Below are 22105 nucleotides of genomic sequence, written 5' to 3' on the forward strand. Positions count from 1 at the left end.
TTTCAATACAATGCCATTACCATCTCTGCTAGTTCTGTTATAGTAGATCCCAAAAACAAAAAGTCACAGTTTAAATAAATAAACTATCAAACATTTTCCATAAAACTGAAGTAGTCTGGAAATTGATGTACAATATAAAGAGCCAGGAATAGATAACACAAATACAAAAATACAAAGTGCTGGTGAAGAAAATATAAGCGATAAACAATATTGAAACTATTTCACATCACTCACATAGTAACCCTACTCCGGAATTTACACCAGGGACTTCAGCGACACCTAATGTAGGCAGCGTACTTTAAAAAGTTTCAATTTACATCAGAGGCAACAGAGCTGCTCCTGTGACGCCAGTCTATGTGTATTCTCAAATTTAAACACTAAACTCATTATATTGCTTAAATATTCCTTGTTGATTTGATTAATTATGTTTTAAATCACAAAACAAAAAGACAATAAGAGAGACAATGCTTTTGGCGATAACGAGCCGTATCTGCAGTGCTTGCATTTATGAGACTACTCACTATTTAACTTTACTTCGTCTGTACCACGCACCTTTTCTTCAGAAGTTGTTCTTGTAAAGTTGCTGTTTCATGTTGAATAGTGTTTTATATTTATCATCTATGACCGACTGTAAACTTTCCATATTTCATCACGAGTCATTCCCCGAGCTCCTGATGCGACGCATGATTATTAAGCGAAAAGAGAATGTCTTTTGAAAGAGCACAAATGTATTTTGAAAGGCCAGATGAAGAAGGTAGGTTGCTTCACTGGGTCATAAAAGAGTAAAAAATAGCAATACAGGTGCTCTATGAGGGTTAAAACAGTGCTCTTTAAACAGAAAGTTACCCTTACTAGAAAATGTAAAAGTGGGCAAGGTACAAACCCTAGGCACTCCAACTGAATATATTAAAAGTCCTTTATTTCATGAAGGGACGCCAACGCGTTTCGACCAGCAAAATGGTCTTCGTCAGGGCAAAGTGGCCACTTTTACATTTTCTAGTAAGGGTAACGTTGTTTAAACTATTCTGAAGGGCATCAGAAGTTTATTTTGACACATTGTACGTATTTCCTGTCTTATATATATATATATATAAATATGTATATGTATACACACACACACCCATTATATATATATATATATATATATATATATATATATATATATATATATATATATACACTTTTTTTTTTTTTATGCACAAACTGCAATAAAATAGCTGAAAGAAACCGTTAAGTTTGAATATAATGCATCATATATCAAGTTATCTACTCATCTCTCTTCAGCTCAAATCTTACACCACAAAAAGCAGAAAAAAAATCCACACTAGTATAAAAAAACTACCACGAGAAACAGGGATGCACACATACAGATACGTTAAGTCTAATCAACTAAATTTACTTAGCTGATCTTAAGATTTTATTAGTTCTGTAGAAAGCCAAACAAAGACAATTACTCGAAGCTCTACAAAATCTTTTTGGGTTTGTCTCCAAAGACTGTGACCATAGACGACAAGATTTTTTCTGAACTGTATTCTCAAGGACGACATTAAAACAGAGATGTGTCTCTGTGTATGGAGTCAAGATATGGAACTTATTAAATCATGATTTTAAAAGTTGCACTAGTGTTTCTAAATTCAAGAAAATGTACAAGAATAAAATAATGATGGACGATGTGACTAAGGAAAATGTTTAAAGCTAATGAAAGCACAAGTGAGATATTGTGACATGCATATGGATTATTGATTGATGACTTGGTGTGGTTTTTGGGGTGGAAAAAGATTATTAAAGAAATGTTTTTTTGTTTTTTTTTTGGATCTGTGAAAGGAGTAGGGTTTGTAAGATTTATCTTCTTGCTGTTCCTTTTGTTCATGCAGCAAAGACAAGACAAATAATTGTAGAAATATGGATTTATGTTAACTTTCAGATCTTTTGTTGTTGTTGTTCTCTTTATTTATTTACTGCTTATGCTATTATTTTGTTGGCATCAATTTAAATAAAAATACCGATACAGGTACTGAATATCGATATCCAAGAAAATTGGCTGGATCAGGTATCAGTTCCATGATATTAGTTCGGCAGATATCCTGGTGGGCCTTAAATTATTGGTTGATTTTAGCCTAGAATGTTTCATATTGTACATTTACTATACGCAAAACGAGACGAGACACAAGACTGGATCTACGAGACAAGACGAGATTTTGATATTCTTTATAATAAATAAATTGTTCAATCCAGTTCCCAATTTTAGCCTCACCATTCTTGATTTACTTTATTTCATATTTCTGTCATCATTGTAGCAGTGCTTTTTGGGACTACAGCTTCTCCAAAAATATTACTCATCAGTACTTCATTTTGTTATCCAAGCCAAACAGAAAAACATGGAGGGGAAAAAAAAAAAAAAAAACTCTGACAAGATCATTTTCAGCATGCGTGGATAATCTCGTGGCAGTTTTGTCTCGCGAGATCTTGAGGCATGAGATCTTATCCCATCCCTAACGTTTACTTTAACTAGACAAAGATGTTCAACCGTTTCTTGCAGGATACACTACACAAATGAATCAGTTTTGTGTTAAGTCAACTGTGCTTTGATTGAAATAAAATGCTTTTTTTTCTGCCTCTAAGCGGTCTCTATCGGTATCAAAACTGAAAAAGCTGGTGCACGATAAATAGTGACCCCCAAAAGTTACAGACGTTGATATAATTATCAGCAGGACAGGCCTAACCAAGAAAGGTACCTTAGATACTAGACCCAAACTGTAGTTCCAAGTAAAATACAAGGTCTGTGTATTTTTAGAGTCTTCTCAAGTGTGGGTTTACGATCTGTAAATCCGTATAGGTCTGACGGTGGAGCCCCAAACCATCCTCCAGCACAGACACGGGGACTATTGTAGAAATGGAGAATTTTAAAAGCGCAAATGCATTTAAGAGGACATGTTATGCTTTTTGTCAAGTCTGAGGAGAGTTAGTAGTGACAATGACGCACGAAAGGTTCTGTAAAACACTGAGCAGTGACATTTTACTGGAACAAACCAATTATCGCATGTTTGTATTCTTGAAAAATGTCTGAGTGACATTTCTGAGTCGTACATGTAGGATCTGGAATATGAGTTTTATTTTAAAGAGCCTGTACCTGTGAAAAAGTAAAACATGCATATAATCTCAAAGCGGTGAATAATTAGGATGCTCTGAATGCATAAGCTAAATGAGTGGACCACTGCAAACCGCTGAAACTTTCTTCATTATTCACAAAGGCAATGATCAAAGCTGTTTGTCAGTCCCTATTTGACCTGCTGTGACAGTTACTTTGAGAGATGCACACATCCACAGGAGCAGGAAGTACAGAGCCTCTTCCTTCCTCTGACACAGAAAGAAAACAGGACTCGCAAAGAAACTGAAGCCACACAGCAGCACAGCAGACTGTACAACAACAAACATGAGACTTTTGGAGACAGGTCCTGAGCTCGACTTCAGTATCAGACATTTGAATAAGTATTGATATTTTAAAAAGTTCCGTTCACAGGACAGAAATGAACATGTCCTGTATCAGAACAAGTATAAGACCACAGACTAGAATACGCCCAGTGACCACCTGCACAACCATTGTTTTTTTTTTTTTTTTAATCATTGTGGTACTGGAATCAATAAAGTACTGAATCTATTTCTTGGAATCAAAAAATCTATAACAATGACAGCGCATATTGACCAATAGGGGTGTAACAATAACCCAAAATATCATGACATTGTATCGTCAAAATTCTCCCAATAATATCATGGACCATCACAATATATCAAATTGCAAGTCTGTTTGCTTAAATGAAGAGTTATGGTGCAACAATAGCTAAAAAAAAAAAGACAGAACTACATAGATCATGATCCTTTGCTCTATTTCAGTGTAGACTACAAGAAGAAATCACAGTTATAAGCACTTTTAAGTCTTAGTTCTTCGTATTAAGTCTTGTCAAGGCATTTTAACAGGAAAAAGTATCATATTAACTGTTTTCTTAGCCTCCACAAAATATCGCAATAAATATCGTACCGTGAGATGTATATCGTGAAAATATCGTACCGAGAGATTTGGATATTGTTATATCTATAATCGTGAACCTCCCCACCATATCATGAGCTTTCCCACGATAGCGCAATAAATATCGTACTGTGAGGTTCATACCATGACAATATCGTATCATGAGACTTGGATATCGTTACACCCCTATTGACCAATAGTACAACTGCATAATATGCCAGAGTTTTCCAAGAAGCTTTTTTCCAATCAAGAAGGCGCCTTAGAAAGAGGGATCACAATAAGACTTTAGTAAGATCTTAGTATTTTAGTAGGGATGTAACAATAATCGAAATATCGTGATCTCGTATTGTCCAAGGTCACTCAGTAATATCGTGGACTGTCACAATATATCGAATCACAACTTAATTTGCTTACATGCATTATTTTATAGTAGTAACAGCTAAGAAACATGGGGAACTACATATACCATGATTCATTACAGTGCAGACAACATGAAAACATTTTTATTTTTTTTACTTTAATTCTTGGGATTATGACAGTATTGATTTGCATTGAGTTTTGTTAAGGTATTTTAAAAGCAATGAGTATTCTGGGCCCGGTCAAGCAGAAGTATACAGCAAGACCAAAAATTCAAGTTAATGCATCTGATATAAAAATGTATTCAACAGATAGCATATGTACTCTAGTTTATGAAACTGTTTACCTTTTTTCTGTACCATTTTTGGTTCTAAAGTTACATACGTTTTAAACAGACCATGTATGAAACATGGAACAAAAATTATTTCCCAAATTTCAAAGACCTGCAAATCATGTAAATAACTGATGTATTTCATCATATCTTGTTTTATTCGATCTTTGAACTGTTGATGAAGGTACATGATTTTTTAATTTTTTTTTTAAATGATAAAAATTTGCTTGGAAGGACTGACATATTTTACAGAAATAGTTACCTTTCATTCTGAAGTAATATTAAAGTATTCGGAAGAAAAAAGCTGACAAATTATACAAAATCATGCACCTTCTACTTGCTTGAACAATTTTCCCTCCGTTACTTTTCCCTCCGTTACCATGACCTTTCTTAATAAAAAATCTCATTACTCAAAAAGTAAGAGGTTTTTCAACCTAATCTTGTACCATATGGTAGAAAACTATATGAAGCAAATATTCAAACCAGTTTGTTAAGGATATGGAAGTGAGAACCGCTAGTTATCGCTGTTGGTCTTTATTGCCCAAAAAGTGCTGCCTTACTTATTTCAATAGTCCCTCTTAGGGATGGGCATTCGGTGAAATTTTCTTAATCGATCGTCGGAAGAATTAACGATCGATTATCGATTAATCATTAACGTTTTTATATTAAAATTATCATCATTATTATTACTATCTGCACTACTAATCTGCATAAATAAATTCAACTTTACGACATATAAACCGTAACGACTCTAGAGCCACATCAATCCGTTTTAAATTATAATGTGTTTAATTCAGTTTTGCTCAACTCTCACAGAAACGAAACTTAAAACCGCATCGCTAATTTGCATAAACTAAGCGAAGATAAAACTACAGCTCTTGTGTCGCTGATGCGGTCAATTTCTGTTGGATTAAATGACATGACTCAGTGGAATACAGGTTAGTGTGACCATATTTGCGTTTGTCAAAACCAGAACACCGTACGGGGGGAGGGAGGTGGGGACTCGTCATCGACATTGCGCGACTCTCACCTGGCAAAACTTTTTCCCACTGGGCACCGAAACATATGTGCTGCTTTATACACTGTGCACATGGACTCACACTTGTCCCGAACGGAAAGCGTGGACTTTCTTGTACAAGTCATCGTTGCACATCATTCACATTTGCACTTCAGCACGCTGCAGACTGACCGACTGTCTCGCTCCTTCTGAGTGCAGAGAGCTACACGTACTGACCCTGTTTGGTCACTCTACGCTACTACATTCGGTTTGTCGATTAAAATGAATGTAATCGATGAAATTCTTAATGATCAATTATCAATTAATCGACTAATCATGCCCATCCCTAGTCCCTCTAGTTTCTGAATAAGAGCTATTTGAATGTAAAAAATCTGCTCCTGTTTCCCTCCGTTCCCGCTTGACCGGACCCTTCTATCTACAAAATCGTACCGTGAGATGCATGTCATGATAATATCGTACTGTGAGATTTGGATATTGTTTACATTCCTGTATTTTAGTATTGTGACAACAGTGGGTCGAGGCTCGGGCTGTAACACTTATTTTGATCTGGTCATTATCCTTTCAATGAAATGATTAGCTCTTATTTATCCCTCAAGTAACCACACAACAACTTTGTATAAATACAAATGCAAACAAGAGACTTTCCAGGCCACCTACAACCAGTAAAATGTCTTACTACATCAATTCATGGGGCCACCTGGATATCAACCGAACCATTATTTGGGAGCCAGTACTCGACTCCAATATTCAATGCTAGGGACATAACAATAGCCAAATCTCTCGGTACGATATTTATTTCCATATTTTGGAGAGGCTGATATAATGGTAGATAGGATACTTTTTTGCTTTTAAAATACTTTGACAAGATTTTGGTGTGAATTATTTCCATCATAATCCCAAGAATTCAAGTAAAAAACATGTTTCTTCATGTTGTTTGCACTGAAATGAATCATGGGATATGTAGTTCCCTATGTTGTAATTCTATATATAACGCGATATTATTGTGAGACTTATGACGATACGATATCACGATATTTTGGTTATTGTCACATCCCTATTCAATGCCAGTATCGGTATCAGTGCAGCTCAAATCAGGCTCAGAAAATAAATATTGCAACAAGGCTTTGAGCTGTCTAACTTGGACACATGTCGTTTTGTAGTTTTCCAGTTCTCCCATGTTTCCCGTCATACATAAGCCCAGACTGAGCACAGAAATAGTGTAGCACGAACGCGCGTGCCAGTCGCAGCGAGCGCATCTGCTGCTACAGTGTTACACAAATTAACACCTTCTTTAAATAGATTTTTATAATAGATTTTATTCACACCATTTGCGCAGAGCTTGAATGTGACATCACAACTATTCTCAGACTTGATAAGATGTGTACTGTGAAAACTAAAACGCACCAAATGGAAACATAAAAGTCACAACACTAAACCTATAAAGTATAAGTGGAAAAAAAGAGCAACCCCAAATACAGTCAACGTATTACACAAGGGATTCATCCAGCAAGGAAATACTGAACTAGTCTGATTCAACAGCCGTTTTCACTTTGTAGAAACCGCCTGACCTCGCAGCGTTAGGATTCGTTTGCTCAACGGTAGGCGGGTACTTTTTTTTTCATTAAACCAATCACTGTTAGTTGGCCGTGACGTATGTATTGCGCCACTAACGGGGCTAACTGGTATATTAAGCTTTACCCAAATCCTGTAGGAAGAAGGGCAATAACGTCTTTCCCCTTGATAAAATTCACCAAACATTCTCTTCTTCTTCATTCTATTCCGGTGTGAGATAGTATTTTGACCCACATAGTATATTGACCCCGGGGTCAACATACCGCTACAGTAAAGTAGGATTTGGACTCCCTTTACTTTTTTCTTTAGTAGTTACTTATATGATTATTATCTCTCATGTCATTTACTTTTATTATAAATTGCTACATATTCACTTTCTTTTAAGGTATTTTAAGGAATGTTTTGGTGGAGAACAACTTGGTATTTTGTGTAAATGTATCGTGAGAGCAATCTTGTAACTTTTTATATTGTATTTTACATTGTTATGGTTTTTAGTTTGTTATGTTCAGATAATCCACATGTAATTTTAAGTGAAGTTATTGATTACAGAAACCATTTAACAATTCTTCTCCTATCATCTATTTAACTACTCTATTGATCTTGAGCAAATCTTTTCATAGCCCTGTCTATTTTAACAAGATTAAAAATCCTTATACATCATTTTGTTTACCTAACTCATTAATAACTACTGATCTCATTTTCAGTAAAATATATGTTTAAACAACTAAGTCATTTTTAACATTCAAAAGTTATAATCAACATAAAAAATGCATCCGAGTTCTTCAAAAACCACTTACCAATATGTTTTAATTTGCAGATATAGTATTAATTTTCAAAGTTTTTCTATAGAATTCAAGTTCTTTATTAATAAAATACAGATTTTAATAGGGGGGTCAATATTCTATGGGGAGTTAACATACCATAATAGGATTCTGACCCCGGGGTCAAAATACTATATGGTATGTTGACCCTGGGGTCACCTCTCCGCGGGGTCAAAATTCTGGCTTTAAATCTTGGGAATCGTGGCCACCACTGAATATATGGCTCTTCACTGATTGACTGGTGCCTGAACTCACATTTCCAGGGTTTTTGCGAACCATTTAGTGTATTCTGATTCCTGACCTAGAAGCTGAAGAGAAATTAAATTGAGCGGAGGCACTAAGTGGCACCAGTCTGGCTACTACTGAAGAGCTTTGTATGAAGAAAAGTCCAAACATTATGCGCTTTTAACTATGGCTTATGGCAATTTGAATGGACGCAATTATCACATCACAAAGGCTGCAATTTTTGAAGAGTCATAATTTCCTCCACAAACAACATCATCTTTGGTTTTCTTCTGCATAAAAGCTGCTAAGCCTGTAATTTAGGTCCGTACAAACATGTTCTGAAATCTGATTTTGTTAGTTTGTCAATTCATAGTTTCAAATGTGAATTACGATATATTTTAGGATTTTGTTATATTAAAAGTTGAAACATTATGAGACGTCCTAGGCCTATATGAGACAGCAAATAGTTTCATCACAAACTAAAGAAAGTATATGTATATGCCAGGAAATATTATCTAGGAGGAGCGCACTTGAAGGTCGGTGGTGATTGCGAACACTATAAACGGTATTGATTTTGAATGTGGGAGTCCATTTTGTTGAATGCATCATCGGCATAAAGAGAACTGCACCTGCACTGTTCATATGAGTCAGAGACGTGACGGGAGAAAGGTGAAGTTTATTACAACAAAGTCACCCACAAAACAGATGTGCATCAGGAATTTACAACAACACAAACTGCGATTCAACAGACATCAGAGAAGAAACGGAGAGAGAGTGGGATGTAGAGAGAAAACGTGAGAATGAATGAGACAGAGAAATGGGGAGGGAGAGAGAATGAAAAAGGGTGAGAATGAAAAGGGATAGAGAAGGAGGGGAGGAGAGAGAGATGACAGGCAGAGGGGGGAGAGACAGAGACGGAGGTAAAGAGGAAGGGTAGCGAAAGAGGGGAAGAGAAAAAGAGGAAGGAAGAGAAAATGGGAAAGGTGGGTGATAGAAAGATTGAGAGAGATAGAAAAAAGGGTGAGAGAGAGGGTGGCAGAGAGAAAGAAAAGAAAGTGAGAGGACATAATGAGTGGGTTGGAGGTGGCAGAGAGAGAGAGAGGGTTGTGAGAGAGAAAGATAGAGAGGCAAAGAGGATGGGAGGAAGAGAGGGCATCCGGGGAAATTGAAAGAGAGAGAGCACAATAACAGAGAGTGGAGAGGAAGGTGGAGAGAGGAGGAGAGTTCGGAAGTTCAAAAAGAAAGATGCGTCAGAGGAGGACGAGGAAACAGCTGAGAACACAACGGACTAATGAACAGAATGGAGAGACAGAACAGCAAGTCCAGGGGAGGAGAGAAGGCCAGAATCAGGTCATCATCAAAAACGAAACGGTTTGAAAATCATTTAAGTAACACAACGACAACCCCGGAGGTTTACAGAAAAGCAATTACAAAAAGCTGCAAAGAAATTACAAATAAAGAGTAAAGGAAAATTAAAAAAGAGATGACATAACGTGAATCGAGTAGAAACAATGCAAGAGCCAGGAACTTGATGGCGTTCGGCACATGAAAAAAAACAAAACAAACTGAAGTACTATGAAGTTTCGAGATGTACGATTTGAATACAAAGGAATAGACTCCATACTCAATACCGGTTCAGATACCATGATGAATAGGGCTGAGTAATATTAAGAAGTTGCAGATACGATACATATCTTGATACATAGGCAACGATATAATATGATGTTCAATGTGAGCTTTCAGTTCAATACAATTCGATACAACATATTTCACATCGATTCGATACAGTTCAGTGTAAAAAAGTTTAAATGATGGTTCTAATACTAAAAGTCGACAAAGTTTGTGCAGAGTGAATGTGAAAAACTAGCCGGATTCATCAGACGGTTTCACTTCATGGAAACCGTCTGACGTCGCAGTGTTGGCAATTCGTTCAATCGACCGTATGCAGGTACTTTTTAATTTAACCAATCGCTGCTATTTGGTCGTGACATACGTAATGCATCACTAACAGGGTTAACTGGTATATGAAGTAGGGATGGGCATTCGATGAAATTTTCTTAATCGATTGTCGATTATCGATTAATCATTAACGTTTTTATATTAAAATGATCATCATTATTATTACTATCTGCACTACTAATCTGCATAAATAAATTCAACTTTACAACATATAAACCGTAACAGCCCGTTTGACATTATAATGTGCTTAATGCGCAACTCTCACAGGAACGAAACTTAAAACCGCATGGCTAATTTGCATAAACTAAGCAAAGAAAAAAAAACAGCTCTTGTGCGCTGATGCGCTCAACTTCTGTTGGATTAAAGGACACGACTCAGTGGAATACAGGTTAGTGTGACCATATTTGTGCGTGTCAAAACCAGGACACTGTAGTGGGTGGGAGGTGGGGCCTTGTCATCGACATTGAGCTACTCTCACCTGGAAAAACTTTTTCCCACTGGACACCGAAACATATGTGCTGCTTTGTACACTGTGCACATGGACTCACACTTGTTCCGACCGGAACGGAAAGTGTGAAATTTCTTGTACAAGTCATCGTTAAATACACATTTGCGCTTCGGCGTATTGCAGGCTGACAGACTGTTTGTGTTTGCTCGCTCCTTCTGAGTGCAGAGAGCTACATGTACGGACCCCTGTTTGGTCACGCTACGCACAGCAACTTACATTCAGTTTGTCAATTAAAATAAACGTAATCGATGAGATTCTTAATGATCAATTATCGATTAATCGACTAATCATGCCCATCCTTAATATGAAGCTTTTCCCAAATCCCGTAGGAAGGACAATAATGTCTTTCCCCTTGATAAAATTCATCAAACATTCTCTTTGTTCCGGCTTTAAATCCTTGATCTTGGGAATTGTTGCCAACACTGAATATATGGCTCTTCACTGATTGGCTGGTGCCCGAACTCGCACATTCGGGGTTTTTCCAAATCGCCTAGTGTATTCTGATTCCTGACATAGTTGCTGGGGAGAAATGATATTGAACAGAGCCATTAGGTGGCGCTAGAATGGCTAGTGAAAAACACCAATTTTCCTCAAAACAGTGAAAATGTTAACACGACTGTAGCTCTTACACAAATTAATTTAGTAAAATATACCTAAAAATACTCTTGACGCTATATCAATACAGCAGCCCATATTGTATCAGCACACTGAACGATACAATATTTTGATATTTTTGCACACCCCTAGAGATGAAAATAAAAAACACTCTATCTTTAGACAGTAGAGTGTGATTTTAAATTGTAGTACTTTCTTTTATATTACCTATATCTACGTAATCCCTCAGTTGTTCAGGCAGGTTCGATAGTGGTCCATGGGCGTTTACTAGTCGATCTGGTTTTGCTGTTCTGATACAGCTCAAAATCATTCTAAAGCTATTCAGGAACGGTTCACTTCTGTGCTGTCAATGTGGATTCTTTAGTATATACCTGCTCAAATAAGTATCTAGTTTCAATACTAGTTTTGGTAGCGATTAATATCTCATTTTCTATACTTTTGACAACCATACGAAGCAATGGAAAATGTATAGTTTTAAACATTTGCCTGTCATGCCAAAGAATGCAATCGCAAAAAATGTTAAGAACCTCTCTGGGACCGGTTTGCTGGGAGGTGAAATGGAAAAATGCCGGGGCCTGAAGTCGTGGAAAAAGTGAGAGAAGTCTGTAAAAGTGAAGCGCAGAAGTTTGGATCAGAACAAAGGATTCAGACCTGAAGAATATTTGACAAAAATGAATGCTGCAAATATCTGCAGTATACTAGCTTGTATCAAACATTTTTTTCTTGATAGTCTATTTTGCAAATCTCCAAAAACAACTAAACTGATCAAATCAATTAATCAATTTCCTTTGCTTTTCCTGCTGATTGATATTTTATCTGGAGGTTTTGTTGAAAATCAAACTCCTCAACAGGACCATGAATGCTCGTATGGATCGCAGGCTCCTGAAATTGCATTGTTTAAATCTATTTGGTATTTTTTTATTGCATTCCATACTATCTTAAAAATTTCTTTCTAAGTGTTTGCTACTGTGGTACTTGCAGAACATTCCACCATAGAGACGCGTGCAGAACTCCCACAGCGCGAAGCCACTGCTGCGTACCAATTACGTAGGAAAAAAACGGTCAAACCAGGGTCACGCACATGAGACTTATTCACTATGGAAAGATTGAAAACGGATGCAAGTTTAGTCTGAACGTGAAACGACAACAAAAAATTTGATATTTACCGTTCACTAGAGCGGCAAGATCACGATTATATTTTTAATTATCTCAGTTGGCAAATCACAAAAGAGCTCAATTAGGATAGTAAATAAAATACGCCCTCCACTGCTTTGCAAACGCCAACATGTCTCCATCACATCTTATTATAAAAGCTGCTAATCCCGCAGTTTAGACATCTACCAACATGTTCGGAAATGTATAACATTCTTGAATTAGTTCACAGGGGTGGGACGAGATGCAATTTCCACGAGACACGCTAAGAGCTCTGGTCCGCGAGAACGAGACAAGACGAGATTTTGACATAATGCGAGCCATTTCACAGTTCTGGCTTCTCGATTTTAGGTCTTCGCAGTACTGTTTTTTGTTAATAGTGAGTCAAACTGTATAACTCACCAGCTCTTAACTCTTTTTTTGTATCAAGCCAAAAGCTGAATTCAGGGGGAAGAAATCTCGCAAGATCATTTTCCTCATGTGTTCACGTTCATCTTTTATCTCGCGAAGATCTTGCGGCACGAGATCTTGTCCCATCTCTGTTAGTTTGTGAGTTCATATTTCAGTCTTCTCTCAAATCCGAATGACCCTGAAGTGTTTAACTCTTTCCCCCATGAAGACGACATTTGACGACCCCCCTTGTTTCCTTAATGACGTGTTTTGACACCTCCACTATATCACTAAAGACGTGATTTGACGACCATTAGAAACGATTCTGGTTTTTCACATGTAAACAGAGGCTGCAATGATATGAATAAGCTAAATGGAAAAAACGAATTAGGTACACACAGGTGTACATCAGGTAAAAACAGGTGTACACTTGGCTATACTGTATCTGGTGATTTGAAATCTGTTTAAATATTTTGACAAGTATATTTTAAACATTTCTTTATGAATATAGTACGCAGAACATGCATATATCAGATGCTGAATGTAATTTTTTTTTTTACTTTTGCACCTGACCAGGTAAACTCATTTTCAGTGAGCTGTTATAAACCTGTAAATGAGTTGAATCACATTTAAACATCCATAAATGAAGAGTTCAGAGTCTAAGGTTTCCGGAGATACCAAATATGTCTGTGTTTCAATTAAGTTCATGAGTTTGAAAATCATTTATAATCACTCATGGAAGTCTGTTTTCTTTTCTGCAGTTATGCTCTATGGGGAGCCCTAGTCATATATGTATGGGTTGTTCCTAGTAGACGTCCAAGGGGGAAAGAGTTAAAATGTGAATCTTTATTTCGAATCTAGTATATCGTGCCACAAGATCTCGCGAGACAAAATTGCCACAAGACAGCGCACGCACGAGGAAAATGATCTCGCGAGATTTTTTTTCTTCATATTTTTACATTTGCCTTGGATACAAAGCAGAGTAACTCCTCTTGAGAAGCCGTAATTCCAAAAAGCAGTGCTACCTAGAAAAAAAAAAAACTAGAAAATGAAATAAACCAAAAAGTGCGTCAAATTTGTGAACTGAATGGCAGATTTTTTAAAATCAAAATCTTGTGTTGTCTCGTTCTCGTGAGCAAATCTCGCGCCATGTCTTGTCTTGTAGAAAATATGTCTCATCCCATGCCTAAATAATTCACTTTTAGTCTTAGAGTGGCAGTGTAGACAGTATTAGACTTGTCCTTGTGTTCACGTGGAGGCGTCGTTGGTCTTGGTTGTTTGAGCTCGGGTGACGTGGTTCATTAATCATTGACTTCTTCTGAAAAAGTCACGTCACTCCAGCATCAGCCTGTCTAACAGTTCTGATAAATGAAGCTATACAAGGACATAGTCTACGTCACTAATTATTATTTTACTTATAACACTAAGTAGAGTTGCTTTCTAGTAACCCAGTGATGTTGGCTTTACCACACCTACGCTTTAGAGACTACAGTGGAATAGTAAATAGTGCTCCAAGAACATTTTTATCCAACCAATGATTCTCAAATTAGGAAAAAACACAATTGCAAATTCTCTGACCGGCGTTGTGATTGCAATGGAGGATACACCAATCCAGCGTTTTCCGCTTCGATAACGATAGATACTTTTGCTTTGAAGGCTCATTGTGAAACTTTTGTGGCAGAGGGTCCGTCAAATGCTTGTCGTTTTAGATATGTTATTGCTTTGTCTGGAATGTTTCACAGTATGAGATTAAACCTTTCCATCTCAGAATGCCTGCTTTCTAATTATGTTTGAGTTATAAAACCACAAGTAATTGAATAAATGCAAGGCAGAGCTGTTTAATGTCATACTGTGGAACATTCCAGGCAAAGCAGTGACATATCCACAGAAAAAAGCAGGAGATGGGCTCCCAACCAAAAAGTAAAACAGTCCAACTTTAGCGCAGAAAAAATTCAGAAAAGACAGAAAAATTTCACTGAGAATCCCATTTCAGGACATGTTTGCACAGATCTAAAGTATAGGGTTAGCAGTTTTCATGCAGAATAAGACAAAATTTTGCTGACTACTTAATTATGGTGCTTCCAAAATTGCAACCTTTACAATTTTCTACTTAAGTCCCATTCAAATTGTGATTTTGAATCAAATATGATTAATTCTGCAGCCCCAGACTCTGTACAGGAAAAAAAAACACTATTGGACAATTAGGCAGGCTTAGTCTTGTCTCTAAACCAGAAGTAAATCAGGATGAGCAACCTAAATAACACGCTATAGCAACAACAATAGATTAACTTATATTTAAGAGCTTTCAATCCTAGATATTTAAGCACTAAGCAAGCTACAGTGAAACTAATATAGGATTGAATGGAGGACTACCTACCTTCCACTTTCAAAGCACTTAAAGCGTTTTACATCAACGAACCACTCACCTATTCACACACACATTCATTCAACACAACAGCAGTATTCATCTGTGGGCCATTGGATCTGACCACCCTATCAGCAATGTTTATCAGAGATGTTTATGTTGAGAGCGGGATGAAGACTGCAGACTGAGCTACTGTCACCACCAGCTGCATAGGACTCGGTCTGGGCAATGACGACAAAATACCACCATGAGTTCTATTCTCATGTTGATCCTGCAAATATGGTTTGATTTAATTTTGTCTTTAATGGCTTGAAACATATATTTCCCAAACAAAATACTTCTTTTAATCACTGCCATTTAACACTAATCAAGTGTAATCAAATGTACTCTTGCAAAGTCTAAACTACTACTACTGTTACCACTACCACTGCTGCTACTGCCACTGTATTTTTTGGACTATAAGTCCTAATTTTTTCATGGTATGGGTGTTTCCTGCGACTTATACTCCTGTGTGACTTATATATTAATATTTTCAGCCACAAGAGGCTCTGTGCCCCTGTTACCCCTGTACTACTGCGGCTTGGCTCTACTTGGCTCTCTGTCCTGTCTGTATCATGTCAGTCAGTCACACCATTACTTCTGTGCCACTGAAAATTTAAAATTTAAACAAACTTATTAAAACAACTGAGAAGACTGAACACAGATGCCACCAAATAGAAAATCATATTTTGTAGATTACAAGCTGCAAGTAGTGAAATCTGCAGCTTGGAAATGGTAATCGAGCAGCAGAAAGAAAGTCTGGAGTGAGCGAAAAAAGTTGCACCATGCCACTTTCCTGGAAGTCATTGAAAATGCAACTTATATGTTTTTATCTTCTTCATTACACATTTTTTGGCTGGTGTAATTTATACTCCAGAGTAGGGATGGGCATGATTAATCGATAATTGATCATTAAGAATTTCATCGATTACGTTAATTTTAATCGACAAACCGAATGTAGGTTGCTGTGCGTAGCGTGACCAAACAGGGGTCCGTACATGTAGCTCTCTGCACTCAGAAGGAGCGAGACACAAACAGTCGGTCAGTCTGCAGCGTACCAAAGCACAAATGTGTATTTAACGATGATTTGTACATGAAATTCCACGCTTTCTGTTGCGTTCGGGACAAGTGGGAGTCCATGTGCACAGTGTACAAAGCAGGAACATATGTTTCGGTGTCCAGTGGGAAAAAGCTTTGCCAGGTGAGAGTCGCGCAATGTCAATGACGAGTCCCCACCTCCCTCCCCCCGTACGGTGTCCTGGTTTTGACAAAAGCAAATACGGTCACACTAACCTGTATTCCACTGAATCATGTCTTTTAATCCAACAGAAATTGACCGCATCAGCGACACAAGAGCTGTAGTTTTATCTTCGCTGAATTTATGCAAATTAGCGATGTGGTTTTAAGTTTCGTTTCTGTGAGAGTTGCGCAAAACTGAATTAAACACATTATAATGTCAAACGGATTGATGTGGCTCTAGAGTCGTTACGGTTTATATGTCGTGAAGTTGAATTTATTATGCAGATTAGTAGTGCAGATAGTAATAATAATGATGATCATGTTAATATAAAAACGTTAATGATTAATCGATAATCGATCGTTAATTCTTCCGACGATCAATTAAGAAAATTTCATCGAATGCCCATCCCTACTCCAGAGTGACTTATAGTGCAAAAAATATGGTACTACCACTACTACAGCTACTACCGCTACTTCTATTACTAAAGCCACTACTACCACTACTGCCAGTACTGCTGCCACTACTACTACTGACAGCAGATTTTATGTCTCCATTAAAAATACCCATTTAAAACCACTAATTGCACATCCCAAAAAACTATATTATATTAAGTCCCAGTTGTAAACTAAACCAGCTATAAAATGGGGTTAAACCAGAATGTTGCACCTCTTTATATAATGAAAGACAGCCTACAACACTTCAGTGTTTTTGCAGAAGTGAAATACAAGGGTTGGATTCATAAATAAACACTAACAGTGGCCTGTTCCTTGTTTGAGTTAACCATTAAACTCCTGATGCGCTTTTGGCTTTTCTGAGATAAACTGAACTAAACAAACAGATCCATTCATGAAAATGAAATATGAAAACTCTATTCAAATCACAACTACTGATACAGCAGTGATTGTGAACTGTGAAGGGACTGCTCAAAAGATTCTGTACCCAGGCAGGACTGGCTTATTAAGACAAAATGTACACGAATTCTTGAAAAAATACATGAAAATACCATCAGCAACCAAGGGAAACTTTACTAAAAATTCTAAATTTTTGCTATGTATCCTTTTCAAAGCTCAATAAACCTTTTACTTGTAACTTCGAGGGGGCTGAGAACTGTTAGAGTTTAGAATTTATTTGAAGGGACAATGTATAGAGTCATTAAAGGAGAATTGTGTAACTTTTCTGGTGGAGGATCCGTCAAATGCTTTTGTCTGGTATGTTTCATGGTGTGGCATTAAACCCTTCTATCTTCATGTAGACCAAACCAGGCAAAAGATCTGTGGATATACAGATTACCTCTTTTTCTAGGTACTTTTGAGGTATAAAAGTACCTGTAATTGAATAAATGTAAGGCAGAGCTGTTTAATGTCATACTGTGGAACATTGCAAACAGAGCAGTGACACCTCCATAGAAACAATACAGTGACGGAGGCTCAACCGAAAAGTAACATAGTCCACCTTTAATTCAATGAAAAAAAAAAAAAATTCTGGTCTGTATTACATTTAAGATAAATTGAAGTTTCCAGATGCAGTCCCTGCTCGCCTTGAACAAATTAGACAATGAAATTACATCCTGAATGGAATATATATATATATATAAGTGAATCAAAACCAGGATTACACGGCCAAATTCAGAATGTGGTAAGAATTCTGTGATTTCGCAAAGTAGTTATAGTTATTTAGATGGTTATTTGATCTTATTTATGTTATTAATTGATTTATATGTAGATTATTCTGAAAGGTAAGATTGGAACTTGGTACAGGGAGCCCAGTCGATGAAATCTGCGATTCATATTTTACTAGAAATCACACAAGAATCACATTTCAGAACATGTTTGTACAGATCTAAACTACAGGTTTAGCAGCTTTTATGCAGAAGAAGACAGGAGATTTTGTTGTTTATGGAGGAAATTACGACTCCTCAAAAATTGTAGTCTTTGTGATGTGATAATTGCGTCCATTCAAATTGTGATTTCGATTGCGTTTAATCTTGCAGCTCTACTAGTCTGGAACAACAGTGACAACGAAATAAGTCAAACTCATTCCTGGAAATGTTATTGCTTTGTCTGGAATTTTTCCACAATATGGTAATAAACTTTTATGGAGACCAAACCAGTCCAAGTTCAGGCTAGATCTGTAGAAATGTGACCCCGCTCAAAATCAGAAGGCATGATTTTCTAGGTATTTTTGAGCTTTATAACTACCTATAATTGAAGAAATGTAAACTAGAGCTGTTTAATGTCATACTGTGGAACATTCCAGACAAAAAAATTACATATCCGTAGAAACAAGCAGATGACGGACCCCCAACCAAAAAGTTAACCCCTTTTTTGAACGGTCATCTGGATTAGATCATTATTATCTTGACTTTATTGACACTGGACGACATCACCGGTCAGAGGCTAGTCAAATGTCAGTTTTGTTTTTCTGCCCACGTTTTCAGGTAAACAAGGGAAACTGCTTTGGTTTAAAACAAGAAAGTTAGTAAAGACCACAATATGCAAGAAACTAGCCTCTCATGAAAATACATTATGACACAATAAGGAAATCAACCCACTGGTCTGGACTTCCTTAAATTTCATTCAGAATTTTCACATGACAAAACTGGCTGAATTCCCGATGTCTGGCACTCTTAGTTGGTGTCAAAATAAAAAGTAGTTTTCCATTTATATAATCAAAATAAACACATGTTCTGCCATTGAAAAAGTATTTGAAAAACTTGAAAACTAAGTAGTGCTGCAACATTTTCCAAAGTCAACTAAAGTCATACCTTTTTAACCAGATCGTAAAAGTAAAATTTGCTGATTTGAGGCTTCTAGATAAACAATATTCACAAATTCAAGTGTAGCATGGTTTCGTTTTTGCATTTTTTATGTAATAATCAGTATTTCTCATCAACACAGGAAGCTCTGGTACTCTCCCAAATAGTCTGAAATCCTCCCCCATTGTCTAAAAACAACCAGGACTATATTAGCATAACAAATTTTGACTTTTTAAAATAAGTTTCTGATAATGAAATGAGTATCGGAGACTATACTGGTCAAAAATGAAAAAAATGGCGATGATAAAGATTTGATATAGGCTATGTCATTTCACCTCCACAGATTGAATGAGATTAAATAATTCAAATAAAAATAATGTATGCTGCCATAATTTTAACAAAATCTATGAGAAACAATGATAATGCTGCCGTCTTCTTTATAAAGAATCTTGTGCCGTGTGTTTTCTTTCAAGTCTGAACAGTCCAGATAATGACTGACTTCTAATTAAAACAGTAAACGATTATTTTACTGGACAATTAGTCATTATGCTGATTATTCACCCTACACAAAGTTTGCATTGTTCTTGAAAGTACTATTTGTTGTCATTAAATTATAATTACAGGCTCATATTACGGTATTTTCTATGCTAACCCTGTTCTTCTCTCAAACAGATAACACGCTGTTCCACCTCGTGATGTCATGTGGTAATACAGGAATCACTCCACCACGTTTTTAAACTCCATACACCTTCACTAGAATAATTTGGTTCAATTTCAGCCCTGGAATTGCCAATCTCTACTGAACTAAAAAGGTAAAAGGTAGTTGTTAACTTGAAAACTAGGTGGAGCATTTTGAGCTTTGGAGATGGACGCAGACTGATAATAGAGGGTTACTCAAGCATGTACACCTTCATTAAAATTATTTTGTTCATCTCAACTCTGGAATTGCCAGCCTCTACTGAACTAAAACGTAGAAGGGAACTGTTAACTTGAAAACAAGGTGGAGCAGAACATTTTGAGCTTTGGAGATGTACACAGACTAATAATAAAGGGTCACTCAAACATGTACACCTTCACTAGAATTATTTGGTTCAATTTCAGCCCTAAAATTGGTGATCTCTACTGAAGTAAAAGGTAAAAGGGAGCTGTTAACTTGAAAACTAGGTGGAGCATTTTGAGCTTTGGAGATGTACACACACAGTAATAATAAAGGGTTACTCAAACATTTGTGAATGAAACAAAACACAACACACACTGTTTTTGAGGAGGTAACATCCTACCATGGCTTAACGCTCACATGAGTCCATTAGGTGTAATATAGGATCTTTAATACTTGTCAATACATGTTTGGTTACTCATCCTTGGTCATGGCTGACACTTCCTCACAAACAAAAGGTGTAGCTTAACTTCACAGCAGTTTTAACACTTCCACTGTTGACATGTATGACCTGAGGCGATATTTTCAACTTTCTGCGACTTCCTTGACATCATTTCAAAGAATCCGAGACATCTGACCCCGTTTGTGATCTGAGTTTTGACGCTCTCCAAACCGCAGCCTTACCTTTAGCGCGTACTTGTCCCCCGTCTTTTTCTGAAATATCTCCAACACTTTCCCGTTGATCCCCAGCCCCAGGACTTGGCTGGTCACCTTGTAGTCGTCCGTGATGGCATTCTTCTTTATCTGTAGAGTGGGTCTGGTGTTGAAAGCCATGAAGGGGGCCGAGGGGTTCTGCTGCTGCTGCTGTCCGCCTCCCTGGTTCTGTTGCCCGGCTTGGTTCGGAAAGAGCGGCTGCTGCTGGTTCTGCGCGTTGGATAACATGCTACAGATTGAGTTATTTCTCCTTTAAAGGCGTTTATCTTCACTATAAACCAGTCCAAACAATACTGCCGGGTGAGGTGATAGTATACGCGACGTTACAGCTTAACAAAGTCACTTGATTTAGCGTCACAATGCTAAGTTAGCTCGCCGTTAGCATGTTAGCTCGGTCCTATTCTTGACCTGTGATTTTAGGCTAATCACTCGAGCTAACAGTTAGCAGCTCCATCTCCCCCGCCGGTTTCCTCAAAAAACACGTCGATAACTTTCTCAAATACAGTCCCATTCACTCGGATCCACCGCGGGTTAAATGTAGACACGTAAAGACATGGAATCAAAGCTACAGGTGTAAAAGAAAACGTGTCGATTCTGAGGTAAAAGTGGTTTAGTCGGAACACGCCAGACACTGGACTTTCGCACAGACGCCCCAGCGCAGAGCAGGTTTCAGCTGACGTCATGGATGGGTTTTTTTTTTCAGCTTAAAGCAAAAGTGACAAAAGTGCAGGTGATCTCTACAGACGAGGTGTGAACAAACTGTATACATGTACCGAGAATACGTTTAATAAAGGGTGATCAGACTTTCAGATTTAAAAAACTGGGACATACCTAGGTTGAGATGGTTGGTATAAATAAAACTGTGAAAAGAGCACGTAACAGTTCCATCCCTCCAGTTCCTTGTAGACTTAGACTTAGAGACTTAGACTTAGAGATTAACTTTATTGATCCACAAGGGAAATTATTTGGACACAGCAGCTCACAGACCACAATACAATATAATAACAAAGAGTTAAAAAAAATATAAATGGTAATAATAAATTCTAAAAGATAAGTAGCAAAAAAAAAAGATAGCATATTTATAAATGTGAACGTACAAGTCAAAATAAAATAGAAATATAAGTAATAAAATATAAAATCTCA

At 37.1% G+C, this 22105-nt stretch overlaps 1 protein-coding gene across 1 annotated transcript in view; it reads right to left on the bottom strand.

The window, feature by feature from the left end:
- mapkapk2a (MAPK activated protein kinase 2a) overlaps window positions 1-21629 on the bottom strand; it is a 58827-nt gene extending 37198 nt beyond the window's left edge. Inside the window, exon 1 of the mRNA XM_020936952.2 lies at window positions 20933-21629. Coding sequence (XP_020792611.1) covers window positions 20933-21190 — 258 coding nt within the window. The 5' untranslated portion in view covers window positions 21191-21629. The remainder of the gene's footprint in view (window positions 1-20932) is intronic.
- Between the last annotated feature and the right edge of the window lie 476 nt (window positions 21630-22105).

Source organism: Boleophthalmus pectinirostris, unplaced genomic scaffold (assembly GCF_026225935.1).
Source record: "Boleophthalmus pectinirostris isolate CB_2022bp ecotype Guang Dong unplaced genomic scaffold, ASM2622593v1 HiC_scaffold_3, whole genome shotgun sequence".
Taxonomy (NCBI): Eukaryota; Metazoa; Chordata; class Actinopteri; order Gobiiformes; family Gobiidae; genus Boleophthalmus; species Boleophthalmus pectinirostris.